We start from the raw sequence: 19,961 nt of genomic DNA, 5'->3' as shown, positions 1-19,961 counted from the left end.
AAAGTTAATCTCCCAAGCCTCAGTAGCCATGTCTCTGGACTGCACCATTTCCTGTGTGCTGCCTCCTGGAAGCCAAAAGCAAAATAAAATGGGTTTAAATACACAATTTAGATCACATGATTAGTTAACTATCCAATGGGAGCTCTCATTGGTTTGTTTTAACCACTTTCACCCAATGCCTGTGCTTTTGTGGCGCTGGCTCAGGATTAGTGCTCTCACTTCTGCACAACATGGATCGTTCCCATGTTAGGCCTACACCTCTCTATCTGACTAGTTACGTTGGTGGCTGCGGTGGGATGGCCATGTTGGAGCTTGGCTATTAGCATTTGGAGTTTGGTGTGAATGCGAGAACACTCAGAGTGAGGGCAATGGTGTAAGTACTACTGAATTACTTTTCATCATTACTACACAATTTCTACACAAAACCTAATGGTTTTACTACTTGATTGCTATTAAGATGTGTAGTAAACCAGTAGTGATTTATGTAGTAATGAGTGATAAATTGGGACGTTTCATTACTGGTGAACACTACATATTTCGTACTCAAATCACAAAATAATTATTCCTTAATGACTACTGTGGAACCATTGAGGGGATCTACTACTTAAAACACACACATTCCTATACATGTTCTATTGAGTCACTACACAATGCTTACACATTACTGCTGAATGCCTACTCAATCCCGATTGAATTAATACTGCTATCAATGTGTGTAGTGACGTGTTAACTGCTGATCACTGAGTTGCTTCTGATCCTTTTTCATTTTCTACATAAACCCTTTTGAGAACTGACACATTTACTGTTTTCCTATTCAAAATTCACATCTTATTTCACTACTGTGTCACTACAAGACTAGTGCACATGTTATTTCCTCAAGTTTCTAACTGTAGTTATATAATCAAACAATAAATAATAAGATTTTATAAACTTAATTGCATTTTTTAAATATATTTAATCAAATGAATTACATATAAAATTACATATTTATGATCAGGAATCAAGGTGAGACCCAAGTGCAGACCATGTGAAGTAACGATGTTTATTGTAACAACAGGGGCAGGCAAATGACAGGTCAAGGCAGGTAGGCTCAGGGTCTGGGACAGGCAGAGTTCAGTAATCCAGAGGGGGAGCAAAGGTACAGGACAGCAGGCAGGATCTGGGACGGGCAGAGTGGTCAGGTGGGTGGGTACGAGTGCAGTACAGGCAAGGGTCAAAAACCAGGAGGATGAGAAAAAGAGAGGCAGGGAAAAAGACAGGAGCTGACAGGACGAACGCTGGTAAGCTTGACAAACAAGACGAAGTGGCAAAAGAAAACAGAAAACACAGGTATAAGTACACAGGATAACGGAGAAGATGGGCGACACCTGGAGGGCGGTGGAGACAAGCACAAAGACAGGTGAAAGATCAGGGCGTGACAATTTATACTTTTTTATTAATCCCTTTGACGCCTTGTCTTCATTCAGCTTTGACTTAACTACAGTGCATTAGTAAAGTATTCAGACCCCTTGACTTTTTCCACATTGTTATGTTGCAGCCTTATATTATGTTTTTTCCTCATCAATCTACACACTGTACCCCATAATGAGAAAGTGAAAACAGCTTTTTAGATTTTTTGCAAATGTATAAAAACAGAAATACCTGATTTACATAAGTATTCAGACACTTTGCTATGAGACTCGAAATTGAGCTCAGGTGCATCCTGTTTCAATTTATTATCCTTGAGATGTTTATACAACTTGATTGGAGTCCACCTGTGGTAAATTCAATTGATTGGAAATTATTTGGAAAGGCACACCTGTCTATATAAGGTCCCACAGTTGACAGTGCATGTCAGAGCAAAAACCAAGCCATGAGGCCGAAGGAATTGTCTGTAGAGCTTTGAGACAGTATTGTGTCGAGGCACAGATCTGGGGAAGGGTACCAAAACATTTCTGCAGCGTTGAAGTTGCCCAAGAATACAGTGGCATCCATCATTCTTAAATGGAAGAAGTTTGGAACCACCAAGACTCTTCCTAGAGCTGGCCGCCCAGCCAAACTGAGCAATCGGGGGAGAAGGGCCTTGGTGTGGGAGGTGACCAAGAACCCGATGATCACTCTGACAGAGCTCCAGAGTTCCTCTGTGGAGACAGGAGAACCTTCCAGAAGGACAACCATCTCTGCAGCACTCCACCAATCAGGTCTTTATGGTAGAGTGGCCAGACGGAAGACACATGACAGCTCGCTTGGAGTATGCCAAAAGGCACCTAAAGGACTCTGACCATGAGAAACAAGATTCTCTGGTCTGACAAAACCAAGATTTAACTCTTTGGCCTGAATGCCAAGCATCACGTCTGGAGGAAACCTGGAACCCTCCCTATGGTGAAGCATGGTGCTGGCAGAATCATGCTGTGGGGATGGTTTTCAGTGGCAGGGACTGGGAGACCAGTCAGGATTGAGGGAAAATGAACGGAGCAAAGTACAGAGAGATCCTTGATGAAGTCCTGAGCACTCTGGAGCAGGTTCTCAGACTGGGGCGAACAGGACAATGACCCTAAGCAAACAGCCAAGACAATGCAGGAGTGGCTTCAGGACAAGTCTCTGAATGTCCTTGAGTGGCCCAGCCAGAGCCCAGACTTGAACCTGATCAAACATCTCTGGAGAGACCTGAAAATAGCTGTGCAGCGACGCTCCCCATCCAACCTGACAGAGCTTGATAGGATCTGCAGAGAAGAATGGGAGAAACTCCCCAAATACTGGTGTGCCAAGCTTGTAGTGTCATACCCAAGAAGACTTGAGGCTGTAATCGCTGGCAAAGGTGCTTCAACAAAGTACTGAGTAAAGGGTCTGAATGCTTATGTAAACGTGATATCAGTTTTTTATTTTTAATACATTTGTAAAAAATTCTATAAACCTGTTTTTGCTTTGTCATTATGGGGTATTGTGTGTAGATTGATGAAGGAAAACAAACAATTTAATTAATTTTGGAATAAGGCTGTAAAGTAACAAAATGTGGAAAAAGTCAAAGGGTCTGAATATTTTCCGAATGCACTGTATCTTCACATACCCTTTTTGTTTCTCCACCATGTAACCTTTTAGAAAATAAAGACAAGCACAAGAGACAGCCAATTCTAAGCCATTATTAATCATCTGCTAACAGGGGTCACATAAGAAAAAACACAAAAACTTTTGAGAAACAATGTTAATCTTACCCACAATGGCCTGTAGTCTTCTTCTGTCGAGGGCCTCCTTGGCAAGAGGTCAAAATAAGTAGAAAAGGTAAGTATACTAATATGAATATACTGTACATTTGCATACAAACACTCATACTTATTAGCTAGCGTAACGAAAACAGGCTACATAGCTAAATGTGTGTGGCTAGCAAACAGCTAGACTAAACACAATACATCTCTATGACAATGGCAAACGGCTAAGATAGTTTTGGCTAGCAATCTACTTGATGTAGTAAAACTTGGATCCTTTGTTCGTACCCTTCAGGGCAATTGAACTTATCCCAGAGGCTGCTCCAAGTCACCACCGGCAGAGAATAGGTATTCGGAGTGGACTTATAGTCCGACTCAGGTGGGCACACCATCCACCACTTCAGAGTATATTACTTGCTAATGTTCAGTCAAGCTCAGGGTGAGGATCTCCTTCCAGAGAGACATCAGGGACTGTAACATACTCTGTTTCACGGAATCATGACTCTCTCTGGGTTTACTGTCCCCGTCCATACAGCATTGCGCAGACAGGAATAAAGAACTCTCTGGTAAGAAGGCAGGCAGGGGTATATGTTTCATGATTAACTACTCATGGTGTGATTGTGATAACATACAGAAACTCAAGTCCTTTTGTTCACCTGACTTAGAATATCTTAGAATAAAATGCCAACCGTATTACCTCTCTAGAGAATTCTCTTTGGTTATAGTCGCAGCCGTGTATATTTCCCGCCAAGCCGATACTACGACTGCCCACAAGGAACTACACTGGACACCACATATCCTGAGGCTGCATTTATTGTAGCTGGGGATTTTACCAAAGCAAATTTGAGGAAAATGCTACCGAAGTTCTATCAACAAATTGACTGTAGTACTCACTTAGGAAAAACACTAGATCACTGCTACTCACCTACAAGGCCCTCCCCCGCCCTCCCTAAGGAAAATCGGATCATGACTACATTTTGCTCCTCCCTTCCTAAAGGCAGAAACTGAAACAGGAAGTACCCATGCTAAGGTCTATTCAAATCTGGTCTGACCAATTGGAATCCATGCTTCAAGATTGTTTTGATCACCCGGACTGGGATCTGTTCCAGGTAGCCTCTGAGAATAACATTAACGTTTACACGGACACAGTGACTGAGTTCATCAGGAAGTGTATAGCGGATGTTGTTCCCACAGTGACTATTAAAACCTACCCAAAACAGAAACGATGGATAGATGGCAGCATTCATGCTAAACTGAAAGTGCAAACCATGCATTTAACCATGGCAAGGTGACTGGGAATTTGGTTGAATACAAACAGTGTAGTTATTCCCTCCGTAAGGAAATCAAACAGGCAAACATCAGTACAGAGACAAAGTGGAGTCGCAATTCAAAGGCTCAGACACGAAACATATGTGGCAGTGTCTCCAGACAATCACAGATTTCAAAGGGAAAACCAGCCACGCCGTGGACACCGGCGTCTTGCACCCAGACAAGCTAAACACCTTCTTCGCCCGCTTTGAGGATAACACATTGCCACCGACGCGGACTGCTCCCAAGGACTGTCCAACATCTATCCAACATTAGCAAGCAATATACTCGGAAGTGGTGGATGGTGTGCCCACCTCCTGAGTCGGACTATAAGTGCACTCCGAATAATCCGCCGGCGGTGACATGGAGCAGTCTCTGGGATAAGTTTGATTGCCCTGGCTCTCGTTCTCCGTGGCCGACGTGAGTAAGACATTTAAGCAAGTTAACCATCGCAAGGCTGCGGGTCGAGACGGCCACAGAGCATGCGAAGACCAGCTGGCTGGAGTGTTTACAGACATATTCAACCTCTCCTTATCCTAGTCTGCTGTCCCCACTTGCTTCAAGATGTCAACCATTGCTTTCTTGTGTACAGGAACAAAGGTAACTGAACTAATGACTATCGCCCCATAGCACTCACTTCTGTGATCATGAAGCGCTTTGAGAGGCTAGTTAAGGATCATATCACCTCTGCCTTACCTGACACCCTAGACCCACTTCAATTTGCTTACCGCCCCAATAGATCCACAGACGATGCAATCGCCATCGCACTGCACACTGCCTTATCCCATCTGGACAGGAGGAATACCGACATCAGAATGCTGTTCTTTGACCATAGCTCAGCCTTCAACACCATAGTACCCTCCAAGCTCATCATTAAGCTTGGGGCCCCGGGTTTGAACCCCGCCCTGTGCAACTGGGTCCTGGACTTCCTGACGGGCCGCCCCCAGGTTGTGAAAGTAGGAAACAACACCGAGCGAGAAACTGAAAAACAGCTTCTATCTCAAGGCCTTCAAGACTGTTAGGTAGCCATCACTAGCCAGCTACCACCCGGTTACTCAACCCTGCACCTTACAGGCTGCGGCCCTATATACATAGACATGGAATCACTGGCCACTTTAATAAATGGAACACTAGTCACTTTAATAACATTTACATATTTTGCATTACTCATCTCATGTATATACTGTATTCTATTCTACTATGTCTTAGTCTATGCCGCTCTGACGTTGCTCCATATATTTATATATTCTTAATTCCATTATTTTACGTTTAGATGTGTGTATTGTGTGTACGTACTGTTGTGAAATTGTTAGATATTACTTATTTGAAATTACTGCACTGTTAGAGCTAGAAACACAAGCATTTCGCTATACCCACAATAACATCTGCTAAACATGTATGTGACAATACAATTTGATTTGAACAACCAACTACTTCTGGTTTTATCTTCTGTGGTCATGTGCACAGGAATCCACGAGCTCTACTGATCACTATTTAAAAGCCTGTGTGGTGAAGCTGTAGTGTTTTGGCTACTTATTTACTACCAACATCAAGTAGTTAAAATCTTTACCTGATTACTACTGGAAACACTACTGTTTTCATACTGAACACTACTTGTGTATCCTGAGTAGTGCATAAATTACACATTTACTACACAATTCCTACAAGTCGCTACATAGTCACTACTGCACAAATAGGTTGTGTAGTAATTCAGTAGTACTTTTCCATGAGGGGAGGCCCAGGCTTTTGTGGCGCAGGGAGTAGTGTTTGCACCTTTGCATCGCAGGATCCATGGATCAAGCCCCTGTAACAGCTCACTCTCACTCTCCACATTGTCCTGTTACAGTTTAAGATTTTTCATAAACTGTAGGTGGCTTTGACAGGGTTTGCAGCTCCCTGTGTGTAAGGCCCTTAACCAGTAGCCAAGAGGCCCAAACCCGTTGAAGAGGTTGCTTTGTAGCCTACTAGGCCACTAGTAACACTACTTTTCTTACCCCATCGTATTATGTAGTCAACCCAGTGGGCATAAACATCAATTCAACCTCTATTTCATGTTGGTTCAATGTAATTTCATTGAAATGACATGGAAACAATGTTGATTCAACCAGTGGGAAGCCTATTAGCATCCCATTGAATTGCCCTAAGAATACATGAGCAGAATCCATGAGCTGTACCCAAAAAACATTGTGTGGAAATGAAAAGGGATTTTTTTTTTGCATTTGATTTGTCATGTATCCAAAGCAATTAGCTATAATTTCTGCAGGCACAGTTGCAGGTTAATCTCTGAATATGTTATTGTTATACTGTGGTCAAGAGTCTGCAGACACAGTTCTGGACCATTCTAGTGGATGATACTGGAGATAGTCCATTAGCCTCTGAATTCTTCTGTTTGGATGAGGATCATGCTGTCAAATAGCTCCTTTCATATTGGCTACGGTACCTCTAACTGATCAAGATGTTTTCATGTAATACAATAAGCCCATAAATGCTAGCCAGATGAACAGAAATTATGGACCAAGGATAATTTAAAACATACTTTCATTGTCTGAAGTGTATGTCTGTCATATTGTATTAAGGATTGGAGACAGGCGCAGGAATACGTAATAGGGTGTTTTAATACTCCACCCAAAAATACAACATGCCATGAAAGGCACAAGGACGAAGCCCAAAACAAACACGTATACAAAAACACAGGTATGTAACCCAAACAAAAGAGCGAGGTAAAACCTCTAATAAATACACGGGACGAGACCCGCAATACACTACACGGGGCGAGACCCATAAAGCTAATGCACAATACACGCAGCACGAAAGGCAAAATAAAGCACAGGTACTCACAGACCAACGGATATGGGAACAATAACCGACAAGACAACGGTAAAGAGGGCACATATATAGAATTACTAATCAGGGAAAATGGAATCAGGTGTGCGTAATGAGACAGTTCAGTGACGCCTAGAGGCCGGTGACGTAGATCTCCGGAACTGGTGCACAGAAAGAGCAGCAGTACCGGGGGAATCCGTGACAATGCCCATCTAATGAGAAGATTGTTCAATGTGTGTAGTTTGCACATATTTTAATTTTCTGTGTTTAACCAGCAGACTGCAGTGGAAGGAGAACCAGGCCTGATGTAGGCCAAACATAGCTAAAGTGGGTCTTTAACTTTCCAAATGGGTAAAAACAAGACAACTCAATGCTTACAGCATATAGTAAAATGTGATGTATTTTACCATTTTATTGTAGACATAAATCTCAAAGACAGCAGCATCTGAAAATGTTAGAATTTCATGTCCAAGGTAAAAACTTTACAAAAATAAATAGCTTTAAAAAAGGAAGCTACAATAATAATAATATAGTATGGTCCTTCACTGAAGGTATATCATATTTTGCCTTTTTTGTTTTATGACATACAAAACTGGAATGAGAAATCAAACGTATACATAGACATCTGACAAACAAATAGAGCATTCTTCGCATTATGAATAATAACATGTTAAACACAACTATGAAATTACTACAAAGGAGTTGTTCTTTATGCAAATAGATCATATTTTTGATGCACCATAACATACCATTTTACACGTGTTTATAATGAATTTGGGTGTACTTCCAATTCTCTGTAGCCATAGAATTCATTTAAAACACTACATAAAAAGGTGCAGAACAGAGGAAAAGTCCCCTGTTACACTTTTGCCTCAGATCAAATTCCTGACCATTGTCTATGCTAAACTAAATTTTACACAAAGAAAGTGTAAACTCAAACTTGTTTTTTTTTATGAACACTAAAATGTCTGGTTCATTCTTACTACTATCTATGCTGGTTTCTTTTTTTGTTACAAAGTACATTCTTCTATCAACGTCTAATCTCGGAAGCCCAGAACTAAAATCGTAATTGCGTCAGATTATGTTACGTAGTCTGTCCATGAGAGATTAGTCAATAGAAGACCTAATCACCTGTATGATTTGAATGATAATGGGAGGATTAACATTTTCATCTGTAAGCATATCAGTACCACATATCATTAATCAATAAGATAGCAGATAGATTTGATCATTTTTTTGACAGTCGTTCTTTTTTTTCTTTTTTTACAGGCAATAACACAATCTCACATTTAGAAAATATATTTTTTTCAAAGGAAATTAAACAAAAGAGCAAACCACAAATAAAGTAGGTATTTTACAAAGTTTTCCATATTGTGTACCTAAACAAATGCTTACACAAACCCCTTTTACTCTAAATAATAAGCACTAAGTAGTTGTCTTGCAATGATAATGTCACATGTTATGGTACAAATAATGTCACATGTTATGGTACAAATAATGTCACATGTTATGGTACAAATAGTATGCCTTTAGACTAACTTTATTTACCCAGTTCATTTATTGTCTCTGAGTCTGACTGTTTAGTTCTGGGTTATATGCTGGAAAATTGAGGTATATTTAACCGCAATGGTGTTTGTCAGTAGATTTTCTGCAAAGTAATAGCTTTTAGGAGAGAATAATAATTTGCACACAGTACCTTTGTCTATTTTATCAAAACATGTACATCCTGAGGTAGATCTCTATTTGTTGAAACTTCTCTAGTGGTTGTAAAACAAAGTCACAGGCCAGTGCTCTGAACCTGTCCGGGTTAGTTAGTGCACTCTTAAATTTCCAAACTAGGGTTTCCCTGCTTTTCTCTAAAGCACGGTCGGGTCGGAGTGGTTAAGGGTCCAGTACACTACCCCTACCAAAGTTCTCTATCTTCATGGCTCCTCGCTAGCACATTTGGTAAACACACTCTCCCGACACTGGCGCGGGTTGCTTATTGGTGTCACACTTCTCCGACTCGACAGTCTTGCCGGTGTAGTCTATACAGACAACACTGCGTCTGCGTTCCCCCTGGCCACAAGTTTGTGAACAGGATGACCAAGGCCCCATTTGCCAGATGGGGCACGGCAGATCAGCACAGGGTCTGATATCTGTGGGTTTCAAGTCCTTATCGCAAGTATTGGAATGGAAACCAGCGTTGTCTCTGCATTCGACGTTCCTTCGGGACCACCCTGAGCCGCAACTCTTGGAGCACTCTGACCATTCGCCCAAACGCCACTGGGGCACACCAAAAGCCTGGATCATATGCAGCGAAGCCTTTCTCTCTTTGGATTTAGTGAAATGCACATCTTTGGGGATAAAGAATGTGTATTTGACCTTGGGTGGAGATGCCTCCCCAGCAGTGGCCAGCAACTGGATGGTGATGGCCTCCCTCAGTTGTCTGAAGCTTTGGATTCTCTCTAAGGTGGTGGATGAGCCACTGTACTTCAGCACAGCCCCGAGAACAGGGATATCCTGCTCCACCGTGGATACAGAGAAGTTACCATTTAGTATGTAGCCACCGCTCTCTCGCTTGATCGCCAGGTAGTTTCCATCGTGTTTGATGTTTCTATGGCTGCGCTGTTTGATGTCAATATTGGTAGCCCCGACAGGAATGGTCACAATGTCGCTATAACCGTAACTGAAAGAAAAAAGCTAAATGTTTCATTTCAGCTGTAATCACATCAGCAGCACAAAAGACTATCAACCAATAATACTTTCTAAATATGACTATTACTTAGTCTGGATCATAATTAGATGATAATAGCTATTAGGGTCATACATGCTTGTTACCAGAAATGTAATTGGAATATTTAGGTGTACTCACGTGGCTTTGTTGTATGAACCAGTGACCTTCCTGCAACTGAGACCATTCCCACCACACAAGCCACACTTGTCAAGCCTCTTGTTGGAGCCGATCTCTTTGTCACAGCCCGCCTTGACACATTGGCCTTGTACACAGACAGACGTAGTGTCGGGACCACATGTCGTGCCGTCGATAACCTATGGACCACAAATGCAAAGTTGAAGTCTCAATTTACTAAACACTGTGATTCACCAAACAGTGAAGGCAAACTGTAAAATATTTATTTACAGTGGCTAACTCTCTACAGATTTTTAGTGAACATACCTTGGCTTCAAAGACTTTGAATTCACTGCTGCCTTTGGCCCGGCAGAAGAGTTTACACCTGTCCCGGGGCGACACACCAGCGTACTTTGGAATCCATTGCTTCATGTTACCCAGAATGTCCAGATAGTTGAAGGTGTTGTACTTCTCACACTGCTCCTCTCTAAAACTCTTCACTAAGGTTGGAGAAAATGACAAAGCAAAAAAAAAAAAAATCCATCGAACTAATATCAAAGCAGAGACATTTATTGAAAAACCTAGGTTAAAAACATCACTACAGCTCACCACTATATAAAAAAGTGAAATTCTATAGTGCAAGTACATAGACAAAATATGGCTTACCATCATTATCCTCACACGCCTGGGTGTTGCAAGACTGGTACTGAACTCTCTGGCCCTCGCAGTATTTGCCGCCGTTCTGGGGCACGGGATCTGTGCACTCCCTGTAGGAGAACTCCACACCCCCTCCACATGTCCTGGAGCACTGTTGCCATGGTCCCCAAGCGCCCCAGCCGCCATCCACAACCACCTGTGGTAAAGCCAAAACGTAACAGATTGAGTACTGAGTGCCATGATAACATGAGCCGTCCAACTCAAGAACAGTCTAGGCTAAGGCATCAGCGTCTCTTGGCATGCCATGACTTGGGTAAATCTGTCCGTCAGTGTGGCACGCTTCTGCTGTCTCCCACATTCCTGTCCTGTGTGTCACCACTTGCAGAACCCGTGGCGCCCTTGGCAATACTAAACTGTGTTGTGTGTGTTCATGTGTGTGTTTTCACAAGCTTTTATTAGTGGGTGAGCAAAGAGTATATTTACTGCCAGCATGTCAGTTTATAAATCAAATTTATTGACATGCTTAAGAGCTTGTACTCTCAAAAGTACGGTCTTCCTTACAACACAGGAAGGAAATACTCTATCAGAGATAAATGAATACACATACAGTATAGTAACTAACAAGGCATTCTGAGCCAGCGTTTGTGTCAAAATGCAATACCACAAGACCAAATATGGGAGATTTTTTTTCTCCCTCCTTTTCTGAGAAAAACTAGGTCTTACTTTTGGCTGCGTGACTTTGTGGGCTGCCATGCATGCACCGTGCAGACAGCTCTTGTTGATGGCGCACGTGGTGCCATCCGCCCAGTGGAGGCTGCCGTTTTTGGTGGTGCAGTGGGGCTTGCCCTCCTCCCGGCACCACAGCTGGCTGCAAACGTCACTGTCAGAGGTGTTGGGGCAGTGCACAAACTCCTCCCCAAACATCTGCTGACACTGGCGGTCGAGGCTGTATGTGGTGCCTGGGAGTTCACTGGGTAACGGAAAGATGCTCTCCGGTGGATCCAAGAGGCAGTCGCCTGTGATTCAACACACAAGAGTTCTGTTTAAAAAAAATCTGAAGGTTGTATAATGTGGAGATTTGACAGTGACAGAGGCTGACTTTGTTGGAGTCTTCTCACAGTCACATTCTGAACAGCTGGTAAACCTTCTCAAACCCATGATCACCTAAACTCAGCAGGAAAAAAAACATCCTCTCACTGTCAACTGTGTTTATTTTCAGCAAACTTAACAAGATTCAACAACTGAGACATAAACTGAACAAGTTCCAAAGACATGTGACTAACAGAAATTGAATAATGTGTCCCTGAACAAAGGGAGGGTCAAAATCAAAAGTAACAGTCAGTATCTGGTGTGGCCACCAGCTGCATTAAGTACTGCAGTGCATCTCCTCCTCATGGACTACACCAGATTTGCCTGTTATTGCTGTGAGATGTTACCCCTCTCTTCCACAAAGGCACCTGCAAGTTCCCGGACATTTTTGGGGGGAATGGCCCTAGCCCTCACCCTCCAATCCAACAGGTCCCAGACGTGCTCAATGGGATTGAGATCCAGGCTCTTCGCTGGCCATGGCAGAACACTGACATTCCAGTCTTGCAGAAAATCACGCAGAGAACGAGCAGTATGGCTGGTGGCATTGTCATGCTGGATGAGCCTGCAGGAAGGGTACCACATGAGGGAAGAGGATGTCTTCCCTGTAACGCACAGTGTTGAGATTCCCTGCAATGACAGCGAGTTCAGTCCGATGATGCTGTGACACACCGCCCAAGACCATGACGGACCCTCCACCTCCAAATCGATCCCGGTCCAGAGTACAGGCCTCAGTGTAACACTCATTCATTCGACAATACACACGAATCCGACCATCACCCCTGGTGAGACAAAACTGCGACTCGTCAGTGAAGAGCACTTTTTGCCAGTCCTATCTGGTCCAGCGACGGTGGGTTTGTGCCCATAGGAGACGTTGTTGCCAGTGAGGTCTGGTGAGGACCTGCCTTACAACAGGCCTACAAGGCCTCAGTCCAGCCTCTCTCAGCCTATTGCGGACAGTCTCAGCACTGATGGAGGGATTGTGCATTCCTGGTATAACTCGGGCAGTTGTTGCCATCCTGTACCTGTCCCGCAGGTGTGATGTTAGGATATACCAATCCTGTGCAGGTGTTGTTACACGTGGTCTGCCACTGCGAGGACGATCAGCTGTCTGTCCTGTCTCCGTGTAGTGCTGTCTTAGGCATCTCACAGTACGGACATTGCAATTTATTGCCCTGGCCACATCTGCAGTCCTCATGTCTCCTGCAGCATGCCTAAAGCACGTTCACACAGATGAGCAGGGACCCTGGGCATCTTTCCTTTGGTGTTTTTCAGAGTCAGTAGAAAGGCCTCTTTAGTGTTCTAAGTGTTCATAACTGTGACCTTAATTGCCTACCGTCTGTAAGCTGTTAGTGTCTTAACGACCGTTCCACAGGTGCATGTTCATTAATTGTTTATGGTTCATTGAACAAGCATGGGAAACAATGTTTAAACACTTTACAATGAAGATCTGTGAAGTTATTTGGATTTTTACGAATTATCTTTGAAAGACAGGGTCCTGAAAATGGGCCCTTTCTTTTTTTGCTGAGTTTATTTGGAGAAATGTTCAATGAGCTTTAGTGTGATGTTGTTCTTGACCCAGTGTTCAGACCACATTCTTAGCCACATACGCTCTCTTTGGAATCACTGACTAACTGATAAAGAACATTTGCTTGTAACAGCTGTTACTTTTGGCTCATGAGAAACAAAACCTTCTCTGTATGTATGACTCAGAGGAAAGGAAGGTCGTGAATAAATGTTACAAATAATATAAATTTTTTCAAATTACAAACACATTGCCATTCACTCCCAATTTCAAGTAGTAACCACAAACAACCTGGCAGCCAATCTCTCATTTCCTTATGACGTCTCCAATGTACAGTGCATTCGGTATTCCGACAACTTGACTTTTCACATTGTTTCGTTACAGCCTTATTCTAAAATTGATTAAAATTGTTGTTTTTCTTCTCAAATCCATGCACAATACCCAATAATGACAAAGCAATAATAGATTTTTAGACATTTCTAAAAAAGGCCATACCATAAAGGCCTGATTGGTGGAGTGCTGCAGAGATGGTTGTCCTTCTGGAAGGTTCTCCCATATCCACAGAGGAACTCTATAGCTCTGTCAGAGTGTCACCTCCCTGACCAAGGCCCTTCTCCCGCGATTGCTCAGTTTGGCCGGGCGGCCAGCTCTAGGAAGAGTCTTGGTGGTTCCTAACTTCTTCCATTTAAGAATGATGGAGGCCACTGTGTTCTTGGGGAACTTCAATTCTACAGAAATGTTTTGGTACCCTTCCCCAGATCTGTGCCTCGACAAAATCCTGTCTCGGAGCTCTACGGGCAATTCCTCATGGTTTGGTTTTTGCTCGGACATGCACAGTCAACTATGGGACCTTATCTAGACAGGTGTGTGCCTTTCCAAATCATGTCTAATCAATTGAATTTACCACAGGTGGACTCCAATCAAGATGTAGAAACATCAAGGATGATCAATGGAAACAGGATGCACCTGAGCTCAATTTCGAGTCTCATAGCAAAGGGTCTGAATACTTATTTACATAAGTTAGGTTTTTTATATTTCATAACTTTGCAAAAATTTCTAAAAACCTGTTTTCGTTTTTGTCATTATGGGGTATTATGTGTAGATTGATGAGGATTTTTTTGAATAAGGCAGTAACGTAACAAAATGTGGAAAAATCAAGGAGTCTGAATACTTTCCAAATGCACCGTATCTCCATATGAAGATTTTTTGTGCAACTGCAGAGAGTCTTTTGCATATAAGTAAACCTGAGGTGAGAACTTAGGTAACATTGTGAACACCGAAGGTATAATGCTTTTTAACTTGTTATAAGCCTCCTGGAAGAGTATTTTCAGAGGCCATATTTAGTTTAATTGGGTAGATATTGTAAAAGAAAATACAGAAGTGAAAACTGGGCCCTCATAAGTGGTTTAACCTAGACGGCTCTAGTTAAAACAGAAGGCTCTAGTAAAAAAAAGGGGCTTTAAAATATATATCGGATTTCATTCACGTTCAGCCTTCTGACGTCAACACACAGTATTCAGATATTGTGAAATATATGCAGTTGAATAAAACAAGTACAATAGTTGTAAAAAGGTATTGTAATATCAAATCAATTAAAAACGTTCAATGAAAATAAACACTAACACTTTCCTCCTAGAAAGTGTTACCAAATAAGTTTTATTTGCCTACATCAGAGTTGTCAGTGTTGTTTGTCAGCATGACATACCGTGTCCGTTGTCAAAGAACTCTGTGACGTAGAGAGCGCTGCAAGGGGACCAGGGGAAAGTCTTGTTGAGGTGAACGAACAGAGGGGCCATCATGTGATGGCCGCCTAGATTCCCAAACGTCCTCTCGCAATTCTTGGAGTCGTCGTGAGGCATACTCAGCACATGGCCTAAAGGAGAACAATACTGTATCAGTATTCAGTACCGATCATGGGACGAAAGAGACACCCTGAAAACCAATTCAAATTCAATTTGAACTATTTAAGGTATGCTATGGAAGTAAATGTACTAATAGTTTACATCTACATTAGGCTTGGGGGTTGACTATCTTATCAAGTTCTTATCTCCTTATCTCCACACAATTATTAGTTGTAGGCTAACAAACTTTTGCATAATCTTTCGGCTCATGGGTGTGCCCCTTTCTGTCCAAATTAAGTTATTTGTGGACAATATTTCTGTGCATATAGAGGAACGTTTTTGACAAGAGGAAAAATGTATGGAGACCTATAGTATCTTTATATATGGTCGCTATAGAAGTTTGAGAAAGTTTTATTTTTTTAATGCCCACGTCATACCAAGTTCATGGGCAGCAGTGAAGGCTGCTTGAAGTCCATTGTCCTCAATGACAGAGCAACTCCTTTTTGGATCGCACATGGTTCCCACATCAGCAACCCCTAGGGTGTCACAACTCTGATGTCCACAAATATCCTGGAAGACAGACAGCAGCGGTTTCAAACAGTGAATCTTTAGACAGCATTTCTATTTGTCCCTGGTTGTTTTTTCCCCCTCAATGTTTCCATTATAAAATGAAGCAAATAAATATTCCTGGCAGACTGAAGCAGATCTATGATGTGGGGAAAGTAATGGTGTGATATCAGAGATATATTTCAACAACATGCCTTTCCCTTCACATGTCAGGCTGGCTCTCTAACTGAGATACATGTTTCCTGGGGAATATGTCCCAAACCACAAGACACAACCACACATGATTCAAAGGACATCTGGACTTAGAGAGACATGCTGAATTCAACTCAGCATGTGTACACCTTGTTTTGCAGAAGCATCACTCACTGGAGACCGCATGTGCAAACTACTTCCAATTTAGGTCTCAAGTTTTTGGTTTGTCTTATGACAAGACATGTGGCACACATTCTTTGGCAGGTCAAATTCAGGGCAGCAACATCACACCCATACTCTGGCCATTTTAAGGGATGTCATCATCACTCAAGGCTGATTTGTAACCATTCTAAAAATAGCTCATAGGAGAGCCTTCAGCCCTATAGGTTTCAAAGCTCATCCGATCTGATTCATTGACACAGGCAATTGTATTTCATTAGAGATCACATAATAAAATATTAGATTATTTCATTAACTCTCCAAACCATATGGTTATGGAATAAGGGGTTGGGGAGATCCTGTGACATTGATGTAATGTGTAACAGTATACATTTTGGGTAGGCAGTGCTCACCTCTCGGGTAAAAAGCAGAGCAGTGTCGTAGTGCTCAGGATGCCTCTGGCTGGCCGGGTTGAACTGTTGTTGCCAGGCACAGAAATTACGCAGAGCGACTCCCCCGTTATTGGAGAGTGACGGTCCAACCTCCTCGTCTTCCACCACCACCATTTTCACCACCACCATGTGGACAGGGTTCTTGATACTGGGATGTTTGTAAAGCTGGGCTGCCACAGAGACCAAGGTCAGGATATAGTGCTAGATTAAAGGGAGGACAACAGGCAGTTAGATATTAGAGAGGCTTACAAGGCAACACTGTTGGTGATGATTTAAGCTAAAATCCTAAAACTAAGCGAGTGAAATAACAGCGAGACTGGAATTAAAACACATACAGTACCAGTCAAAAGTTTGGACACCTACTCATTCCAGGTTCTCTTTATTTTTACTATTATTCTACAATGTAGAAAATAGTAAAAAAATATATATAAAGAAAAACCCTGGAATGAGTAGGTGTCCAAACTTTTGATTGGTACTGTACACAAAAAAGGAAGTATCCTTAAAAATGTCAAATGCTCACATGCTCTTTATCATTTGCATGACCCCAACATTGTTTAATGGTGATGCTCATAGCTAAGTCATAAAGAATGCGGAACGAAATTACTGCCAAAGCATAATTCTCCTGCCTGACTTTATCAGATGTTTCCCAATCCCATCATTAATCTCTATGAACTCTACTTTTTAAATGATCTCATTACTCCAACTTAGTTTACACCATGCATATCAGATAAATAGCAAGTGTGGAGCGCATAGTCTTGCATAACAGAGCAGAAACATTGTTCCTGCATACAACATATAGCCTAGAATTATTTCAATTGAAACAGAAATGTGTTTTTCTTCTTTAAAGCATTTGATTGTGGGTGTTTCCGCATTGGGAGTTGGATTGATTTTACACCTTGAACTAGCCTGTTAAGAAAACTTCCCACTGGGCACAGATTGTGATTCAAGGTCTAGTTTTTATTTACATTTGTTTGAGTAGTCAAATAACAGCGAATTAAACTTGAAATCAACAGCAAATGTCACCATGTCATTGGATTTAGGTTAAAAGTTGGGTGGAAAAAAATAGGAAATGCCCTTACATTGACTGTGTTAATACACTCAGTTTTCCACGTTAATTCAGTCATCATATTGATTTTTTTGCGGTTTAAATTATGTGGAAACAACTTTGATTCAACCAGTTTTTGTGCGCAAGAAAGTGTCATTGCAATTATAATGATGTAAATTATCAATATAGAATTTTGTGACAGTATGGCACTTTCATTTTTGTTAAATGCAATGAAATGAGTGAATCAGCATGGGCTATCTTACTCGAATATATCCTACCTTTATCTCATCTCCATAGAAATGTGTCATCGACGTGTCTGCAACCACCAGCGTCTCAATAAATCGTGGTGCTGATACAAAGCGTTTCCCTCGTAATTGTCTCTCAGGATCTTTTTTCTCGTGCAGAAAACGTTCGTTGTCTGCTTTTACATTACTCTCCTCCCTCAGTTGATCAAAGACAGTTTTAGTGTGATTTGGTGCTTCTGTGGGCGTCCTTCTTTTGATAAAATGTAACTGTTCAGTGGATCTCTCCCTTCTCCCTGAGCCGAGGACTTTGGGCTCAATTAAATACTCATCCCCGTCTGTAACAAACGATCCAAGGATGCCATAACAGATACTGACCGCAACAACAGAATCTTGGTTGGAGTCCACAGTCCCTGAGTAAAAACAGCTTCTCAAATCTCTTTCTATCTCCTCGGTCTTGTTTATCAAGTTGTGAAAGTCAGTTTCAGTTTCAGAGTGTCTCCCTTGAGCACCTGAGGCGCTGCGTAAAGTGTGGATATCTTTTGCTTTGATGCGTTGAATTGTCAGTGTAGGAGATAAGAAACTGTTATCCGGGCTTAAATTCAAAGTGAAATCGCGACCAAAGGCACTGAGTCTAAACCTGGGCTGTTCTTCACTTCGTTTCCAAAAACGACCGCTGCTTCTTCCATTTATCCTGACAGGTACAATTTCCTCGGATTCAAACAATTTCGAAAGTGATTTGTCTATTACGCACAGAACTAGTAAAACGAAACACCGTTTTGAACACATCTTCTGCAATGGAAATTGCACTCAAAAAGCTATTAAAACAAAGACAAGCTTTCAACCGAAATTCCGGACCAAGCCCAAACGCAGCTGGACTCGTCAATTGATAGTATCTGTAGTCGGTAGAAATCTTGAGTCACTGCTATTTTTAGTCTTGGCGACCTAAAATATTTTTTCATCAATATAATATATAAAAAATCCAATGCTGTATAGTCAGTCTGTGTCGAGAATGTCAGTTATTTTTAGTTTAATTGTGTGATCTTCATTGCTATTATAGCGGAGCTAAAATACTGTTCTACCACTCGGCAGCACCACTGAATACTAGGAGTAGCGGAGGTATTTATACTTTCTTGTCTTCCCTGGACAGAAGAGGATTGTTTTTTATATCACTCGTTGCCTCAAATTCTCCTCCCACTCGTACCTCATGAGAAACTCTTGGAATCAACGGATCCAATGAGAATAGACCAACACCCCCCCGTCTGAAATAGCTGCAGTTTGACAACCCTGCAACTAATATTACCTCGGCATAGGCCTGCAGCACATGACGCTTCAACCTGGACACCCATACTATAATTGAAGGGCTCGGTCAGTTATTTCTGAACCTGAGTGACTGCCAGTGCAGTGACCCCCAAGTGACTCCCATAAGTAGGCTATAGCATATCCATCACGACCATGGTCCTCATCAGTCGAATAAACCAATGATAAAGGGATATCATGGAATTACATTAGAGATTTATCTTTAATAGATCAAAACCGTAATATAATGTAACAATGCTGATATTACGTTGGGCTCATAAGCTTCGAGGTGGCGTTGGCAAAGAGACATGTTAGCGCTACATAAAAAGTAGGTTATTTTAGGTGAGGTTATGAGGAAGCATTTCAACCACTAGGTGGTAGTATTTGATTACTAAATAATGGCATACATTTTACGCGAGGGAATGACCAGAGATGCGCACTCTACTCCCGGCGCAACAGGTGTCGCTCGTTTTTAAACTATAGCCTATGTACTGCACACTGGAACAGGTTAGAGCAACATAAGTGATTTTTGAAATGTTATTAGGCTATTTCTCAATCAATCTTGGGTGTACTTGCATTACGCATGGAGTTTGAACTGTTAGGTCATTAAGCCTAGTTACCCTGTACGATAATTAGTTTGTACAATATTATAGTTTAATTAATCGATTAGTTATGCCGGATTAAGTCATATTAGTTTCAACTGAATCTATAACTCACACAGTACAATTGGTCTGAATATTTCTTTTTTAACCA

At 41.8% G+C, this 19,961-nt stretch overlaps 1 protein-coding gene across 1 annotated transcript; it reads right to left on the bottom strand.

The window, feature by feature from the left end:
* Positions 1-7,687: 7,687 nt before the first annotated feature.
* LOC129822093 (A disintegrin and metalloproteinase with thrombospondin motifs 8-like) lies at positions 7,688-19,031 on the bottom strand. The gene is made up of 9 exons (XM_055880032.1): positions 17,946-19,031; positions 16,584-16,823; positions 15,690-15,822; positions 15,117-15,284; positions 11,524-11,816; positions 10,810-10,996; positions 10,471-10,643; positions 10,168-10,343; positions 7,688-9,981 (listed from the first exon to the last, which is right to left on the bottom strand). Exons 1-9 carry the CDS (start codon positions 18,696-18,698, stop codon positions 9,249-9,251), a joined length of 2,856 nt encoding a protein of 951 aa, XP_055736007.1. The 5' UTR covers positions 18,699-19,031; the 3' UTR covers positions 7,688-9,248.
* Between the last annotated feature and the right edge of the window lie 930 nt (positions 19,032-19,961).

This window comes from Salvelinus fontinalis, chromosome 24 (genome assembly GCF_029448725.1).
Source record: "Salvelinus fontinalis isolate EN_2023a chromosome 24, ASM2944872v1, whole genome shotgun sequence".
Classification (NCBI taxonomy): Eukaryota; Metazoa; Chordata; class Actinopteri; order Salmoniformes; family Salmonidae; genus Salvelinus; species Salvelinus fontinalis.
The sequence above is the reverse complement of the archived record's forward strand: the minus strand, read 5'-3'. Positions and strand labels throughout refer to the sequence as shown.